Here is an 18,657-nt window from a genome sequence, read left to right on the forward strand (position 1 = left end):
TTTCAAATCAATTTAAAATCCGCACTAATCGAAGCTAAACTATTCGAGATATTGCTTTATATAAAAATATTAACTTCAGTTTATTTATTAATTTAAAATTCGCACTAATCGAAGACGAACTATACAAGATAATGCTTTATTTAGAAGTAACAACTTCAGTTTGTAAATTAATTTAAAATTCGTACTAATCGAAGCCGCACTAAACGAGACATTACTTTATTTAGAATTATCATGCTCAGTTTTCAAATTAATTTAAAATCCGCACTAATCAAAGCTAAACTATTCGAGATATTGCTTTATATAAAAGTATTAACTTCAGTTTATATATTAATTTAAAATTCGCAGTAATATAATCCGCACTATATGAGATATTGCTTTAGTTTGAAGTATCAACTTGAGTTTGCAAATTAATTTAAAATACGCACTAATCGAAGTCGAAGAGATATTGCTTTATTTAGAAGTATCAACTTTAGTTTGTAAATTAATTTAAAATCCGCACTAATCAAAGTCGAACTATACGAGATAATGCTTTATTTAGAAATAACAACTTCTATTTGCAAATTAATTTAAAATTCGTACTAATCGAAGCCGCACTAAACGAAACATTACTTTAATTAGAAGTATCAAACTCAGTTTTCAAATTTATTTAAAATCCGCACTAATCGAAGCAAAACTATTCGATATTGCTTTATATAAAAGTATTAATTTCAGTTTATTTATTAATTTAAAATTCGCACTAATCGAATCCGCACTATACGAGATATTGCTTCAGTTTGAAGTATCAACTTGAGTTTGTAAATTAATTTAAAATACGCACTAATCGAAGTCGAATTAGTCGAGATAATGCTTTATTTAGAAGTAAAAACTTCAGTTTGTAAATTAATTTAAAATCCGCACTAATCGAAGTCGACTTAGTCGAGAAAATGCTTTATTTAAAAGTAAAAAAACTTTAGTTTGTAAATTAATTTAAAATCCGAACTAATCTAAGCCGTACTATGGGAAATATTATTTTATATAGAAGTATGAACTTCAGTATGCCAATTATTTTAAAATCCGTACTAATAGAAGCCGCACTATACGAGATATGGCTTTATATAAAAGTATCTAATTCAGTTTGCAAATATTTTCATATATTATTGAACCTAACTCACTAATAAAATTATCTAATAGCTAAAAACTACATAATTTTAATTACTAATATACATTTTTATAACATTTTTCACATATTTTCTTGCATTTCTAGAATTTAGTAATCACGTTGATGCACGTTTCAAATTGATTTAAAAAAATGCACCAATTGCAAGAAATTAAATTCTATGAAAGTGGCAACGGGCATTTCCCGATTTGATCCGCAGTTTCAGTTTAAACATTTGCTCAGAATTGATGCAAACAAAATAAGAAAAAAAAACAAAACAAAAATAGTGCGCATTTCGATGCAATGCAATTGCCATTGCAAACGCCATTTCAAGCTTGATTTCATCTGGTTTCATTAAATCATAATTGCAAGAGCTCTTTCGCAACGACACCAATTTGTGCGTTTTACTGCGCGCCGCATCCATCCGATTCTTCCAATTCACAGTTATATCATCAAGCTTCTTCAAAATATCAACCAACTGCAAAAGCAAATTGGAAAGTCCCAATCAATATTCGCACCGGGTACTACTGTATGTATATTTTTTTTATATTATCATATTCGTAAAGATACAAAAACTTTTACGGCAATTGCGAGAGTAAATCGAGTGGTTTCGGATCCACGCGAGTTACGCAACGGCAAAACAATGTATACATATTTCATTTGCAATTCCACGGATGGTAATGTAAGCGAGACATCATCCTCAATGGCTTTCACACAGAGAGTTGGAAAGTCGCCCGAAGAGTTCTTCTGCTCTTTGAGGATTAGGACGCACGACGAAACTTTCCCCTAATGATCAACTTAAAATTCGTTCTATTAAAATAAAAACCGTTTACTACATAGAAAGAGACACGCAGAGGGGAAATATGTAATTACGTAACGGTCATTACGACCAGATTTTTGATGTATGCCAACAACACGCTCGGATGTAAATCGTGTTGCCTAAATAAGCGGGAAATACTGATTCGAATTTGATTTGCAGGGAAATGAAAGGAAATCGGGCGAAAGGTGACACGAAATTATTACTATAAACAAATGCAAACAAAAGTACGTGTTAGGAAAGTAAGCCGAAACCGCAAGGAACGTATAAATCTTTACGGTGAAATAATTATAATTATATTGATTGATTTATTTGTAGACCTATTAGAATTCCAAGAAAAATTACTTAATCGCACGATTTAGCTGGGATTGTAAATCAATAAATTGACAAATCCCTCATTAAAATGAATCACTGTTCTCAATAATTGCGCTAACTTTCTCATCAAACAATAATATTAATAATTACGTAACGGATGTTAATTTCATTTGCAATAAAATGATTCAATAAAGACATTGTTAATTAATTAATTAATTAATTAATTAATAAAACCACAATTTATTATCTCATAAATCTCTCATAACAAATGTTTATTAAAATTAATTTTTTATTACAAAAAAAATAAAATGATTTATTTATAAGAATTTCTGTCAATTTTATAGTTTATTGTGAGTAATAGTTGCGTTCCATTAACGTACTTCCTAACTTTTAGTTGTCAAACATAATTCCTATAGATTATTCGAAATTCCCTTAAAAAAATCTATGATTACTGAGTTTTATAGTAATTGTTGTTACTGTTTCATTCTTCGTTTTCAATGGTTCTGATGGAGCCGTATTCAGATTGTCGTGGGCCCTAGGTGCCAGTAGAGTAGACGATGACGTGATCCAAAGCTAGGGCCCTCAACACTTGTGGGTCCTTCCACTGTTTAGTACTTATTATTAAGTTAATATAAGTTTAAATTCTTAATGAACCTAAAGGTACACTTAATAAAACTTGATATCATATAAATGAAATTGTAATTAAGGTATTCATAAAGTTAGGTCATGACAATGACTGATAAACACTTAATGAGAACAATGGCCTTACATCTCCATGTTCTCATCAATAAGACGACTTCTTAATTTACTCTTAATAAGGTGAATATGCATGAATATGTAGAACCGAAAAGTGTTAGCTATTATTTATTAAAAATCATCATTTCTTCAAGTCTTTCAAAACATGTCACTTGTGCATCGAACTAAGTCCACATATGTTTTATCCAATATTTCCATATAAAGCCCAAAGATGTTCAAATTTAGAGCAACTGCATTTCAAAATTGCCAATATCAACATTAAATGGAGAAAAAAATAATTCTGTTACAATAACATTTAAAGGTTTTTTACTAGCAAATGTCAATATCAGAATTATTTCAGCAGGCTTGGAAAGTGAATCAAAGTTTCTCTTTCAAAATCTTGAGCAAATAACTTCCTCTAACATAACACCAAAAATAGTTTCCTTTCCCTAAGAGTTTAAGTTTAAACTGATTTAGATGAGACGTAACTTCAACCATGAAATTAAATTTCCATTTGTGGCAGAACCGCACTCAAGGGCAAAAGTAGCCGTATATTACCGGCCACTGCGTTAGAGCAATGATTTTCAATTGAATTGTTTGAAAATCAAAATTGTAAAATTGAGAATAGAGGATTAATAATCAAATGTTTTGAATATATTTTCATGTAATATTGGGAGAAGTACAAAGTTCTGAGCCTTTTTCGTTAGATGGCTTTAGAGAGCCATATCTCAAGATGTATACGTTGCACTTGTCATTCCATACTGCGACTTAAAGGAAACATAACGCTTTAAAAAAAGTTCTTTGACAGTTTTGTGTTTAGTGAATCCAGTTGTGTCTTACAGCGTTCTAAAAAGAAGGTAAAAAAAGAGAAAATTTGATACATTCTTCAGTACCACTACGACCAAGGAGAAAAGCGGAGCAGGCGGACAAAAAAAATATGTTGTTTATGGACCCAATACAGTATCGAATGCAACAGTAAAACGTTGGTTCCAATGCTTCCGTTCTGGTAATATGGATGTCAAAGATGAGACATGCTCTGGTAGGCCAATCGTCTAAAATGTTGATAAAATAATGGAAATCATCGAGTCAAACCGCCATGCGAGCACTTATTCCATTGTCCAAAAACTGAAAATTAGCCAGAACCATTTGCATAAGGCTGGTGTCAAGAAGAAGCTCGATATATGGGTGCCACACGAATTAACGCAAAAAAACCTTTTGGAGCAAAGTGATGCCTGCAATTCTTTGCTGAAATGTAACGAAATCGACCCATTTTTGAAGCCGATTGTGACTGGGAATGAAAAATGGGGGTCACATACGAGAACAACAGGAAAAGATCGTGGTCAAATCGCGGTCAAATTAACGACCGAGAATGTTTTGCTGTGTGTTTGGTGGGATTGGAAGGAAATCCTCCACTATGAGCTGATCCCATCGGGCCAATCACTCAATTCGGACCTATACTGTCAACAACTGACCAGATTGAAGCAGGCGCTCTACAAGAAGCGTCCAGAATTGGCCAATAGGAAGGGTGTTGTGTTCCATCAAGCCAGGCCGTACACATCTTTAAAGACGTGCCAGAAGCTCCGAGAGCTTGGATGGGAGGTAATATCGCACTCGCCGTATATCCGAGAACTGGCGATTATTCAAGCATTTGCAAAATTTTCTTGATGGTAAAAAACTGGCCTCAAGAGAGGCTTGTGAAAATGAGCTGGTTAAGTTTTTACCAATAGAGTCGAGGATTTCTTCAATCGCAAAATTCTGAAATTGCCTTCAAAATGGACAAAAGTTATCGAACAAAACGGCGCATATTTGATCTAAATCCGAAAATTCTAACTTTTTTTAATTTGATCATCGAAATTAAGAGAGAAAAGAACATTTTACTTCACCCAATATTAACAACTTCCCTTTCTTTTGGAAAAATATATATTAGTAGCAATCGTTTGTGAAAGTTTATAAAAATTGATCATTATAAAAAATAGTTAGGTAATTACAAGTTGTTATATACACACTATCAGTTAATAGATAACTTGTGGAAAACTACACAGATCGCAAAATATTTGACAATTTTAAAGAAAAATAACTTCTAGAAAATTAATATTTATTCACGTAACGAAATTATATTCATATTTATAACAGGAATGCGATTTATTTTCTATAAATTGAATGTTTTTCGAACCGCTTTCACGTAAAGCAATCAACGTTGTTATTTGCACAAACGAGAAATTGAAAATATTTTTCCTCAAATTGGAGAGACGCAAATGAAAATTAAAATTAGGAGGCGTGTGTGTTTGTGTATGTGTGTGGCTGTGGCTGTGTGTATATATCTCGAACTGGGACCTATTTATAGGCCTTCGAATCAGACAAAAAAGTAAAAAGTAAAAATACACCTGAGTTGCTTCAACCTTTTCGCATTATTATTCATTTCGAATGTAAACCGGCCGACGACTCGACGAAGTCCTTCGCAGAAAATATTTTCAGTGAAAATAATAATAATACGTACGTTGCACAGAAATAATACACGTACGATTTAAATTTAAATTCCACCTCGCAAATTGCAAATCGTAATTAATTAACTTACTTTGTCTTATTTTTTTTCAATTTGTTTGTATGATTTATGCGTCGTCATTGAGAATTTACGAGTAAAAAAAGAATAATTATTGTATATATATAATAAAAAGACTTGCAAGGACGTTGATGCCGTTTTAGGTAATTGTGTTTAAACTAAGTTAGGAAGCGATTTACTATTACTTGAATCATCCGGAAATGCACAAATCCTTGTCGCATTTATGTGAAACATTCTCTAGCGTTAATTGGCATAATTTAACTTCTAACTTGTTGGTTTTCATTAAATAATTATAATATTTCTTGTTAAATCATTAACAAATATACATTTATTAGCTTTTTTTGTTCTTATTTTAAATGATTAAATTTATAAAATCAGAGAGAAATGGTGAAGGGGAATTCGAATGGTAATAAAAACATCAAAATCGCAGTTCTTAATATGATAATTATGTAAGAAAGTGAGCTGTTTATTTAATGTGTATACGTTGAAGCAAAAATAAAACTTATTATTTATACGCTTATTTCATAAAAAAAATACAATTTATATGAGTGCAAAAATTTACAATTCTATATGAAAATTTATTTGTATGTCCTCATTTTTTAATCCTTTTTATGTTTTTGTTGTCATTGATTACATTTAAGTAATATTTATAGCAGCGAGAGGAAGTGAAGTTTTTTCACTTGAAACATAATTTAGATTTAGCATATTTGAATGCATAAAATAAGGTTTTTTTAATGCAGTTGTAATAGTTGAAGACTTTATGGCGCATTTTTGCTTTTTACAAGAAAACTGTAAAATTTACAATCATGACATTAAACTCATATTAATACCTGATTATTTAAATCTAATTTGAGTATTCATACTTGTATTTATGATTTGAGGTTGCTAAGATATATAAGAAAATGTGAAGACACTCAATTTTTGCTAGTGTTAAAAAAACGTATATTCATTTTTAACGATTACTACAGCAAAACGATAATAGATACAAAACTGACAATAGACCTTATGAAAGCATAAATATTTAAGTTTAATTTGAGTATTCATACTTATATTTTCAATTTCTGGTTACTAAGATATTTAAGGAAATGTGAAGACACTCAATTTTAGCTAGTATTAAAAAAACGTATATTCATTTTTTAACAATTATTACTGCAAAACAGTAACAGTTACAACTTTCAAAATAGATTATTATGCAATAATGAATATTTAAGTTTAATTTGAGTATTCATACTTATATTTGCGATTTGTGGTTACTAAGATATTTAAGGATATATGAAGACACTCATTTTTTGCTAGTGTTGAAAAACGTTTATTCATTTTTTAACGATTATTACAGCAAAACGGTAATAGGTACAAATCTGACAATAGATTATTATGAAATCCTGAATATTTAAGTTTCATTTGAGTATTCATACTTGTATTTGCGATTTGTGATTGCTGAAATATTTAAGGAAATGTGAAGACACTCAATTTTTGCGAGTGTAAAAAACGTTTATTCGATTTTTAACGATTATTACAGCAAAACGGTAACAGATACAAATCTGACAATAGACTCTTATGAAAGCATGAATATTTAAGTTTAATTTGAGTATTCATACTAGTATTTGCGATATGTGGTTGCTGAGATATTTAAGGAAATGTGAAGACACTCAATTTTTGCGAGTGTTGAAAAACGTTTATTCATTTTTTAACGATTATTACAGCAAAACAGTAACAGGTACAAATTTGACAATAGTCTTTTTTGAAAGCATAAACATTTAAGTTTAATTTGAGTATTCATACTTGTATTTGCGATTTGTGTTTGCTGAGTTATTTAAGAAAATGTGAAGACACTCAATTTTTGCGAGTGTTAAAAAACGTATATTCATTTTTTAACGATTATTACAGCAAAGCGACAATAGATACAAATCTGGCAATAAACTCTTATGAAAGCATGAATATTTAAGTTTCATTTAAGTCTTCATACTTATATTTGCGATTTGCGGTTGCTGAGATATTGAAGGAAATGTGAAGACACATTTTTTGCGATTGTTAAAAACCGATTACCTTGAAGATGGTATAAACCCATAAGGATGAGTTCACTTTGAAATGATAACATAGAAACTCATGCATTATTTAAAAGAAGCTGAAGAGGTGAATTGGAATTGATCATCATTAGACTCAGAATGTTAACGGAATGAATTGATGAAGGTCATAGAAAAAAAATCCATTTTAATGAAGATTACAGATTTTTCATTAAATCATCAAAACTATTATTTTTTTTAATTAATATTTCCAAAACTAATTAATTTTAGCTAATTTTTCTAAATTTTAAATATTTAATTACAACTATGACAGTGAGAAACTATTAAAGGTTTTTATAATATTTTTAATGCTATTAAGTTAGAAATACAAATTTCTTCATATATTGATTAATTTGTATGGAATACAATAATATGTATAGAATTTTACAGTTTTATATTGCTATTATTAGGTTGAAAATGATCAATTCTAAATGATGATTCACGTATGAACTGTTTTTACATTATGATTCATACAGCAGAAATGTATATAATTAGTAATTCTTACACGAAATGTTCTTCAAGTGTTCAAGTTATATAAGATGATTATATGATAGCTGCATGCTCATTTTGAAATATTTTATATAAAAAAAAACATGTAATTATATAATAAAATTACTTCCATTAATTACAAAAATTGTAATTCTTAATTATTTAATAATTTGATAAAAAAAAACTAAAGTCTTGAGTCTTTCCTACTAATTATAATGAATACTTATGAAAAATACCTGTTTATTAGAGTTAATTATTTATTCAAATGCTATGATAAAAAAAATCTTAAAGTTTCAAAGTACACGCGTTTTTTTAATTACATATCTTTGATTTTGGCTACTGATTAGTAGAGGAAATACGTCAAGTTCAAATAATTAACCGATATAACATGTGGTGGTCGATGACTGTTCTTGTGGTTACCTTCTTTTTTACTTTGCATTTCAGATTTCAGTTGACTGAACTTAGTTTTGGATATTTTATCAAAAACATATAATTACAAAAAAAAATACCATCCACACCTGCTTTAGTCTCATTGTAGAAATATATTATATCATTCACAGTATTAGTGTAGTACATAATGGATATCAAAATTATTGATTTCAACCGTTTTGGTACATGAGAAACCAAAGATATTCCACTGTGAAATTTCAAACATTGATAATATTTCAAGAACGGGTATAGACATTTTGACCCGAAATACACTAAAATATACAATAAAGTTAATAGTTAATTTACTGTGATTATTGAAGAAAAAAAACATCATAAAATTTACTGTCAATATAATAATTAAAATAATTTACATTTTTTCCATTATTAATGTTTTAAATAAGGTTATTTAACTTGTTTCACAAAAGATATAAGTTGAAATAGTTTATTTTTAACGAGAATGATCTAATTAGAAAAAAATGTTATTAACATTTCATGAAAAATCATAATGTTAAAAAAAACTGTTCATTTTCTAGTTTTCCCTATAGTTTTAAAACAAATTTAAGTAAAATTTATACGATTAAATAGAGTATTGAGATTAAAACAAATGTTATTATCAATTGATAATAATGTTTAATATTAACAAAAACGTTTTAATTAAAATCTGCTAATTTTCTAGAGAAGCAGAGAAATTTGAAAATATTTGCAATTTGTATTATGTTAAAAAAGTGTATAAATATTTACAATGAATAATTTAATTAAATAATTAACATTAATAATAATTATTTTTTTCAGGAAGGAAACTTTGATTCAATTTGTGCTCTAAAACTTTAATTATTGGTGGAAAATGTAACTAATTGAAATGCGAGTAATCGCGTTGTAAATTGCTATGTAGATAATAGGTCAAAAGGTTGGTTCAATCAATGACCTCATCTGCAAACAGCAGATTTTTTAATTGAACGCAACAACTTGTTCGATTGCAAACTACAAGGTGATATTGCGCTCGGTACAATCGACTAGGATGAAGTATTCAAATAGAGGCGTCGGTACTTAGGCAACAACCGAACAGGCGCCATCAAACGGTTGCCTACGATGTATTCAAAAATTTGAATTTTCATGGGTTATTTATAAAAAAACATGTTTACCAATTGAATTGTATTATAAACAGAAACAAAGCAATAGTTTCATATAAATATGTGTAAGTTTGTATTTAAATTGAATTTATTATTGCACGCATCTCAAGGCTACAGCAGATCATCAATAATTCGGTTGCGCGGGTTATTTATACATTTACATCCGCGGATGTGGTTGTTCGTTTCATATCAATACCGGCGAACGATACATTTGTTGCTTCATGCCACTAAAGAAAACTCACCGTATGTGATGTTATGGGTCACGGTTTCCTTCAGGGAGACGATGACCGTTTGCGTCATGTTGCGTATGGATGGATTCCTCGATGGGGACTTCGATATGGGCACCGGCGTTTTCACAAAGTTGCCTTGATCGCTGGTGCCTGGTTGCGGATCCATCGTGTTTCTTCTTTCAAAATCTCACCGAGGGTTGTTAATGTATATAAATGTTGTTTTTTTTTGTGTAGTTTCTTTTTGCAGGTATTGCGTAGGTGGTTCATGTGCGCGATACGCACGGATTTGCGGCACAGCACGGTATTATCATCATAATCATCATCATCTCAGCCTGTCATCTGTCAGTTTATTTCCGGTATTTGCGTCCGATCGGAGCACGATGCGAAAATCAATGAGGACACGCGTATCTTCTTTTTTTTTTCGAGGGAAAATGAGTAGGACAAAAAGAAGGAAGTAGCCTTGATCGGCCGCGTGAGAGAGGTTTTGTGGCCGCACGGCGCGCGGCGTCGTCGTTGCAATTGCCCGGGTTTTTCACTCGATTATATCCATTCCCCACTTTCACTCTTAACTTCCTTCTCTTTCGTGCACACGCACCGGAATATACACTTGATCGGAACAGGTCCGCCTCCAGAAGTGTACCCAAAAACAGATTATATCAACAACAACAATAATCAACAACCACTCTGGAAGTTGTCCACTGGATGCGGTGTGCACACTCTACTCTATTCGCAATAGCTTGGCTAGCTTAAAGCGGCGAAAGATATTTCCGTCTCCGGTGGCATTGAAATATACAAACTATTGTCAAGATCGGATATTTTAGGAGACGCGCGGCTTTTCTCGATACGTGCACGTACAGTATTTACATCATACTTGTCGATTTCGTTCTTGCATGTTCTTCTCGTGTAAATAAATATCGGATGAGCACTACGCATGCCGCTACTACTTGTTGCTACACACGCACCCAGAACCATCCCTTTCTTACAGGAATCGCGCCGAATTATGCTCGTACACAGACGATTCCATAACAAATCACCTGTTATCATTGCATTAATTCGGATAAGATAACAATATATTGAAATAAACATATTAAATAATTTGCAACGACTACATCTATCAATGTACGTAATTTAATTTAACGTCAATGTCAATGTCAAATTAACACAAAGCTATCTATATTATTTTGTTTATACTATCTATATTACCTCTAAAACTTTTAACCCGTTAATCAATGAAATATCTAATTATGTCAACTAATTTCTATGTACACTGTGCACTAATTGAATTGACTAATTGAATTTATTCTATCGAGAAAAACTTCATACTTTATACACTATGATGACACTGACAGCTTCAAAACAAACGTTAATGTCAAATGTAGACATGGCCAGCTAAAACATATAATTTGTTATTTTCTAGTTATATCTAGTTATTTCATATAATATCTAAACTGTGCAATGATACAATTCAACTTTAAATCTTTGTTTCACCTGCAAAATATTATTCAAACTCCTAAATCGCTCAGGACAAAGAAAGTCGTGGTCCCGAGACACCTGTTAGTTTTACTATTTGATTTTTATAACCATATAAATAGTACTAAAGTTTCATATAAAATTCTTTAAAATAACTAGTTATTTCATATAATAACTAAGTAAACTGTGTATATTTCTGTTGATTAGCTTAATATTCTTACAATAAAAATACTGTTAATACTATACACTTTTTATTCCAAGCGAATGACATTGGCACTTTTAAAACAAACGTCTTTGTCAAATTATCAAATGGCTACCTATAATATATCAAGATTTATCTTATACTACAGATGTTACCTGTACAAAGTATAATCTGTTATTCTATAAAATAACTAGTTTTTTCATTTAGTATTTCTCTCATATATCTTACCTTTAAAAAGTATAATCCGTTATTCAATAAAAAAACTAGTTATTCTATAGATTTTCTACGTAAAGTATGTAAATTATATGTTTCCATCGATTAATTGAATATTTTGACTACAAAAATACTTTTTAGATTGTATACTATTTCATTTATGTTATTCCATGCTAATGATATTAACAGTTTTACACTTTTGACGTTTGTCATGATAAAGTATAGAATAGATATTTCATACTTTAACTATTTTCAATAAATATTCAGATTATGAAAAATACTAATATGTATTTCGAAAGACTGTAAAAAAAGACAAAAAAAATACTTGTCTTTGCTTTGTCCACACGTGTTTTGGAGATTGTTGATGGGGAGAAACAAGATCAGAGAACAGGAGAACAGTCAGAGTTAGAAGACTGTGAGTTCTTGATGTATTACTGACATTCGTTTTCCAGTTCTTGTAAAGATACTATTTGCTATTCATTGCTAATCAACATTAAACAAAATAAGTGCCTCATCGTCATTAACTTGAATTTTTGTCTCGATATAAAATTATATTTTTTTAATGTAATTAGTTTTATTTTGTCATTAACTTCTCACCAAGACAACAATTTCTTCTAATTAATCTATGTTTTATTTATATTTTACATATTGTATGTTTATTGTACGATTTCTTAATCTTACATCAGCGGAAGTTGTATAAATGTAAGCAGCTATAGGTAAAGATCATTTTTGTTGCATTAACACTGTTAATTTAACTCCTACAATATAATTAAGCCAACTCGAGTTTAATACTTTTATGCAATCCGTTACCCACACAATCAGCAATTTTATCTTAAAAGAAGGTCACACTCAAATACATCATGTAAAATGTTTAATAAAAACAACTAACAATTCATTATTAAGAAATCTTACTCATACATTTTCAATAATAATTAAATTGTATAAAAATATGCAGAAATTATTTATTTTTTTAATTATCCACAATTAATATGTAAAATGCTTTATTTACACAAATAATTTCTAGAATCCGCCAGTTTTTTATGCACTTGGTTTTATTTAGGTAAGGAATTATTGCGTATCGCACTGATTAGATTTATACTTACCTTATCATATTCCTGTAAACTTCCGTTTTGTAAGTGCATGTTTTGCTTATATTAATTCATTGATACGAATATTCATTCATTCAGTACTATGTACACACACATTATGCAATTTATATTTTTGTTTATCTATGAAATGTGGGATTAAAATTGTATTACATCAACGAATTTTAATAAGTAGAAAATAATTTACTAAGTAAAATCTTATAGTAGTAATGAATTAATTATCATGTATTAATTAATTAAACTAAATGATTATTGTGTATGTTAAATGTAATTTCTTGTATTTTATAAGTACTAAAATAAATAATTGTGTGTATAATTCCAACTGCCTTAGTTCTTATATTGGGATTAGTCTAAATGATGTAAATTGAGTTGCCTATACTAAAATATATGAATTCTAAAATAATTTAAATTTTTCTTTTCATTTACCTTGCAAATAATAAAAATAATTTTCTTCTTACAAAGATTTTTATTAATAAATTTATGATTTTTCGATTTCATGATGGAACATTCTTTTATATATTCATATTATATTCAATATTTTCTTTTGATTTAACTATTTTTATTTAAAATATTATTACTAGTCATTTTTCTCACCCACATATGATCTATTTAGTGGAAATATTTTTAAAGAAATATCGAAGAAAAGTATAATTTTCATTCTTAGAACAGCACACTTCCCATCACAATGGAAAGTTGCACAAATAAAAATGATCCCAAAATCGGGAAAACCCAGAGATAAACCTATATCTAATAGACCTCTAGGTTTACTATCATTTCTTTCAAAAGTATTTGAAAAACTTTTCCTAAAGAGACTACAACACGTATTTTGGATTTCGTAAAAAACACAATACGATAGAACAAGTTTATCGACTAGTTGATACCATCGACCAGGATCTGGACGAGAAGAGATGCAGTTCAGTTATATTCGTTGATGTATCACAGACTTTCGACAAAGTTTGGCATACAGGTTTGCTCTAAAACTTAAAAATAAAACTTGTACATAATTTCTATGAAGTCTTGAAATCCTAACTAAATTATAGAGAGTCTTTTCCAAATTGGAGGAAACATAAACTAAGCTGACACCGATATAATAGGGCGTTCCACAGGTGATTATTCTGGGTCCAATTTTATATCTTCTATATACTGCAGATATACTGTCGTGTCCCAGGGATGGTTTTCTGGACACTGTGGGATATCTTCTTCTGTTGTCTGTTGTGGAGCCTTAGGTTTGGTAAATAATAAATTGATCGAGTTTTACTTTTGGTTTATTATTAAAATATTCGATACGACTTGATTCTTTTGCGTTCTTCCTAAGACTAATTACAGATCCTTACTCTAGGTATAAAGTTAACTAAGCAAGGGGTGGGAGTTTGAGGAGTAAGCACGATTTTGATAAGACTGCTCCTATACGGATTTTGCCAATTCTTTGTCTGGTTGAAAATATGAGCGATGTTCTTTCAGTAGCTGGTCTCGATGAAGGCTACCTTTATGCTGATGTATATAATTATTATGGCGACTAAGAGACACTATATTAACAATCATAATTGTAATAATAATGGTTGGACACAACAATACCAACAACGGACAAAACACATAATTTTATCTCTACACCTTCAAGAAGATATTAATCTGCTCGATAGTTCAAGAAATAGTATAAACCAGTCAAAATCTGTGAATGTTACCTTTACCTTAAAACGAGACACATGTCCTCCAGTCAACTCAACAGCAAAGTAGTTCCAGCAGTTCTGAGATACTTTGGAATACACCTGGACACAAGGCTGACATGTAAGGACATTTTCATTTTGGGAACAAGTTGTAAAACATAGTAAACCAAGCAAGTTCCTAATGTCAACAGCGAACCGATTTGCTAAATTTTCACTTGAATATTTACATTATAAATTATATAACTGTTGAAAATACATTTAAAATTAGAAATTGTTTGTTTAATTATTAGTTAAACCTAGTTAGTATTCTTTTATAATTGCATTTTTGTAGAGAAACTGAAAAAAAAATCTATTCACAATCTAACAATTTTATTATTTTGTAAAGAGATGTAAGTATTATTGTTATGTAATCTATTTGAGTAATAACAATTATTATCAAACATACGATAAATTAAACAAATATTGATGAAGACAATTAAATAAAACACGAAAGAAAGAAAATAGTTCATAATGATAACATCTATATATAAATATTACATGTAAACTCAATGTAATATTTATAGTTGTCACGACTCGCCGCAGATCGATCCGAGCGTTAACAGAAAAACAAACAGTCTCTTAATCCTTCGTATAAAAGCGCACATTTGCTTCAACACCGGCTCAGTTCTCGCGCAATTTCCACGAAAATGCTCAACAAAATACACTGGCATTACTTTGTCGCAGGACTGTTCGTGTACATCGCCGGAAAACTATTGTACTTTCTGTACAGCAATAAAACGAAGGTAAAAGGAAGGAACTTAGTTTGCGCCGACGAAACCACAATGGATATAAGTAAGTTTCTTTTTTTATGATCGTGGCGTAAAAAGCTTTATGCGTTTTGTTTGTAAAGTGTTTTTTATTATTTATTTAGGAGCTGAAGTGAAGGATGTACAGGAAGACGGAGATGATGCCGAGGACGATTGGATTCCTAGTTTAGGGGATGTTAAACATAAACAGCTTGAATTCAATTCGTTGTCCGAAGAGGAAATGGTTGTTCGCGCAAAGGAATATTACAAATTGTTGGAGGGTCGTAGGACTGTTAGAAGTTTCAGCAGTCGGTCAGTTTCTAAAGAGGTTATTCGCAACATAATTAAATCCGCTGGTAATGAGGGTTGATGTTGTTAGAGAAGGGATTTTAAGGGTTATTTTTAGGGACGGCGCCGAGCGGAGCGCACACGGAACCCTGGACGTACGTCGTGGTCAGTTCAGCTGAAATTAAAGAACAAATTCGGTACATCATCGAGGAAGAGGAAGAGATCAACTACAAGAAACGCATGGGAAAGGTCTGGACCGGAGACCTGAAACCGTTCCGAACCAACTGGATAAAACCGTACTTAACAGAAGCTCCCTACTTGATACTAGCCTTCAAGCAGACACACAGCTTAAGGGCGGATGGTAAAAAGAAGATGCATTACTACAGCGAGCAGAGTCTGTGCATCTCGGTCGGATTACTAATATCCGCTATTCACGTGAGTGCGTTTAATCTTTCTGTTTCTGTGCCAAGGATGATAAGGTCGTGTATACTTGACACGATAAGCTGAAACTGAAGAGAAGGAGATTGTAAGAGAATTCTTTAACATGCAAATGTATTTTTTTTCTTCTTCTGTTAATTCGCGAATTGTGTCAGAGGCATGCGCTGACCTCGTTAGAAACGTCGGTATTTAATGGGGAGACATGTGGAGCAGCGAAATGCAATTACATCGAGCAATTCAAACTATTTTGTTTTAGTATGCCGGACTGGTATCCCTGACGTCGACGCCTCTGAATTGCGGACCTGCTCTGCGTTCCCTCCTAGGTAGACCCATGTCCGAGAAACTGGCTATACTTCTTCCTGTTGGATATCCGCATGAAGACTGCGAAGTTCCTGATTTGAAAAGGAAACCTCTGGATGAGATAATGGTTGAATTTGATTGAACAACAACGCAGTGGACATTTTTAGCAATAAATAATAGTTTGTATAAATTTAATGGTTCATACCAAGAAGTAAACAATTTCCATGTTTTTTTTAGATATACACTAAATACAAATGTATAATCTAATTTTATAGAAAAACAAAATTGAGAATACAAGCATAAAAGCTGGAAAATACTCATACATGAATATATTTACAATAAAATACAAAATCTTATATTAATTTTACAGTGTATAAATACAAAAAAAGAATCTTTAAAATTGCAAAATTATTAATAATTACTAAAGATTTATAGAAGCTACTTGAATGATAGAAACTAAATACAATATTAATTAGTAATAAGAGTTTGGAAGTTCTAATTTAAGCAATTACTAAGAATATGAAACATTGACCTGTTTATACAAAAGTCTCTCAATCATTGTAGATTATTCCGTATAAAAATAAATTATTGATAATTAATGAATTTTTTTTTATAATAATACTCATAAATTAATTAATTTAATCGTTTTTATGTATAAATTTAATACAACGAATCAGTTGTTGTTTTATCTTAAATTTATGTAGATTTTTCAAAATGAATTTTATTAAAAAAAATATTAATTTAGATAACGTCTTTACCAATTAACTTAACATATCGATTAACGCCGACATTATCGCACTACAAATTCTTATATTTTTCATGGATACATAGAATTTAAATTACTGAACGTCCTCTTTACCCCCAAGAATTCACTTTTACTCCAATTGGGGTAATTTACCCCAATTCATCGACGTTAATTAGTGACGTAGCTACCAGATTGAGGGGTTCCGGCTTTAACCGAACATCTTTGAAAAATAATTTAATTAATTATATTTTAATATTTTCATAGCACACCGGTTGAAAATTACTGTTCCAACAGATTGTTTTTAGATTCGCTACTGCAGCTGATTCTTCGTGAAGATTCGCAATGATTCGTATTTTCATGCCCATATAAGGAGATTTTTAAAACAATTTTTACTCTCTTATCAAGTATGCGAAATGCACTAAGTACTTAATACTAATAATGTTTACTAGTTTTTTATTCTTATAAAGTATTTTTTTTAATATATGTGATATACTAGTGAATTACTTGGCAATTTATATTTAATGTTAGTAACTTCTAAAATAAATTAGATTTTTGAAACGAAATTCAAATGAGTGTTTGCACATTTTCAGTTGCTTTAGATTTCTATAAAGCCAATAAAATGGTTAAAAACAAAAAAAAACCTGGTCAATACCTCTTTTTGCGTTTGCTGATGTGATTTGCAGCTACAAAGTAAATTTTTATGATTCTCTTATTTTGTGTTCGAAACTGTGTTTATTTGTGGTCCAATAAGGATTGTTTAAATGTTCAAAGCAGTTGTGATTCGTCGTGTCTCAGAAAAATTGCTAAGATGTTGACACTCGACCTCCACGTCGTCATGTACTTAACTGGTGTCTAGTACTTAACAGGAATTTGTATTAAACAGTGACAGTAGACAAGTACACTAATAACAACAAGGAAGGAGAGCACTCATGCTTACAGAAGGGCCCAATTTTTCTAGTTAGTCGCTGAGTTTAATAAGAATATTTATAAATTATTTTTTTTCATATTGGATCAAATTTAATTGAATGATAATTAAAGATTTTTGTTTGTATAACTACTTAATATGAAGACAATCAAGTATTGTTATGTTATGACAATAATGTTAATCAAATAAAGATTATGAAGCACATAAAACTTAATTCAAATTTATCTCCTGAAAAAAGAAAACAAACAAACTAGGTGAATTGTAATTGTAGTGAAATATGGTAATCGTAGTTTCGTAATCTCACCTGCACGTAAAAAAGTCAATAATCTCGGCGCCACCTAGACTCGCAATACATTCTCATTATGTAACCATCTAACAACCCCGCTTTCGTAACATAAATATTTGATTAAAGCAGTATCATCATAAGCAAATAAACAGTACAATGACAAAACAAATCGAAAATAAGAATATAATCCAAATAAACGGTTCATGGCTGGATTGAAACGTAATCCCTACATATTAACAATCGATAGAATGCAACAGCCCTATACATGCGTAATTCAGGTCCGTGCGCGTCAGTCTCTTATTTTTGTGTGTGTGGGGGTATATTGATGTTGC

At 30.5% G+C, this 18,657-nt stretch overlaps 1 protein-coding gene across 2 annotated transcripts; it reads left to right on the forward strand.

Annotated features, from left to right (window-relative positions):
* Positions 1-1,647: 1,647 nt before the first annotated feature.
* On the forward strand, positions 1,648-16,522 carry LOC108559097 (iodotyrosine deiodinase 1). 2 transcript variants are annotated; one of them, XM_017916250.1, is made up of 5 exons: positions 1,648-1,664; positions 15,282-15,389; positions 15,469-15,699; positions 15,750-16,066; positions 16,326-16,522. In XM_017916250.1, exons 2-5 carry the CDS (start codon positions 15,380-15,382, stop codon positions 16,509-16,511), a joined length of 744 nt encoding a protein of 247 aa, XP_017771739.1. In that variant the 5' UTR covers positions 1,648-1,664; positions 15,282-15,379; the 3' UTR covers positions 16,512-16,522. The 2 variants fall into 2 exon arrangements, with proteins under 2 accessions (XP_017771739.1, XP_017771731.1); XM_017916242.1 differs by lacking the exon at positions 1,648-1,664 and having other exon boundaries at positions 15,116-15,389.
* The last annotated feature ends 2,135 nt before the right edge of the window (positions 16,523-18,657 follow it).

The sequence above is a fragment of the Nicrophorus vespilloides genome, unplaced genomic scaffold, assembly GCF_001412225.1.
Source record: "Nicrophorus vespilloides isolate i.1.1-1 unplaced genomic scaffold, Nicve_v1.0, whole genome shotgun sequence".
NCBI lineage: Eukaryota > Metazoa > Arthropoda > Insecta > Coleoptera > Silphidae > Nicrophorus > Nicrophorus vespilloides.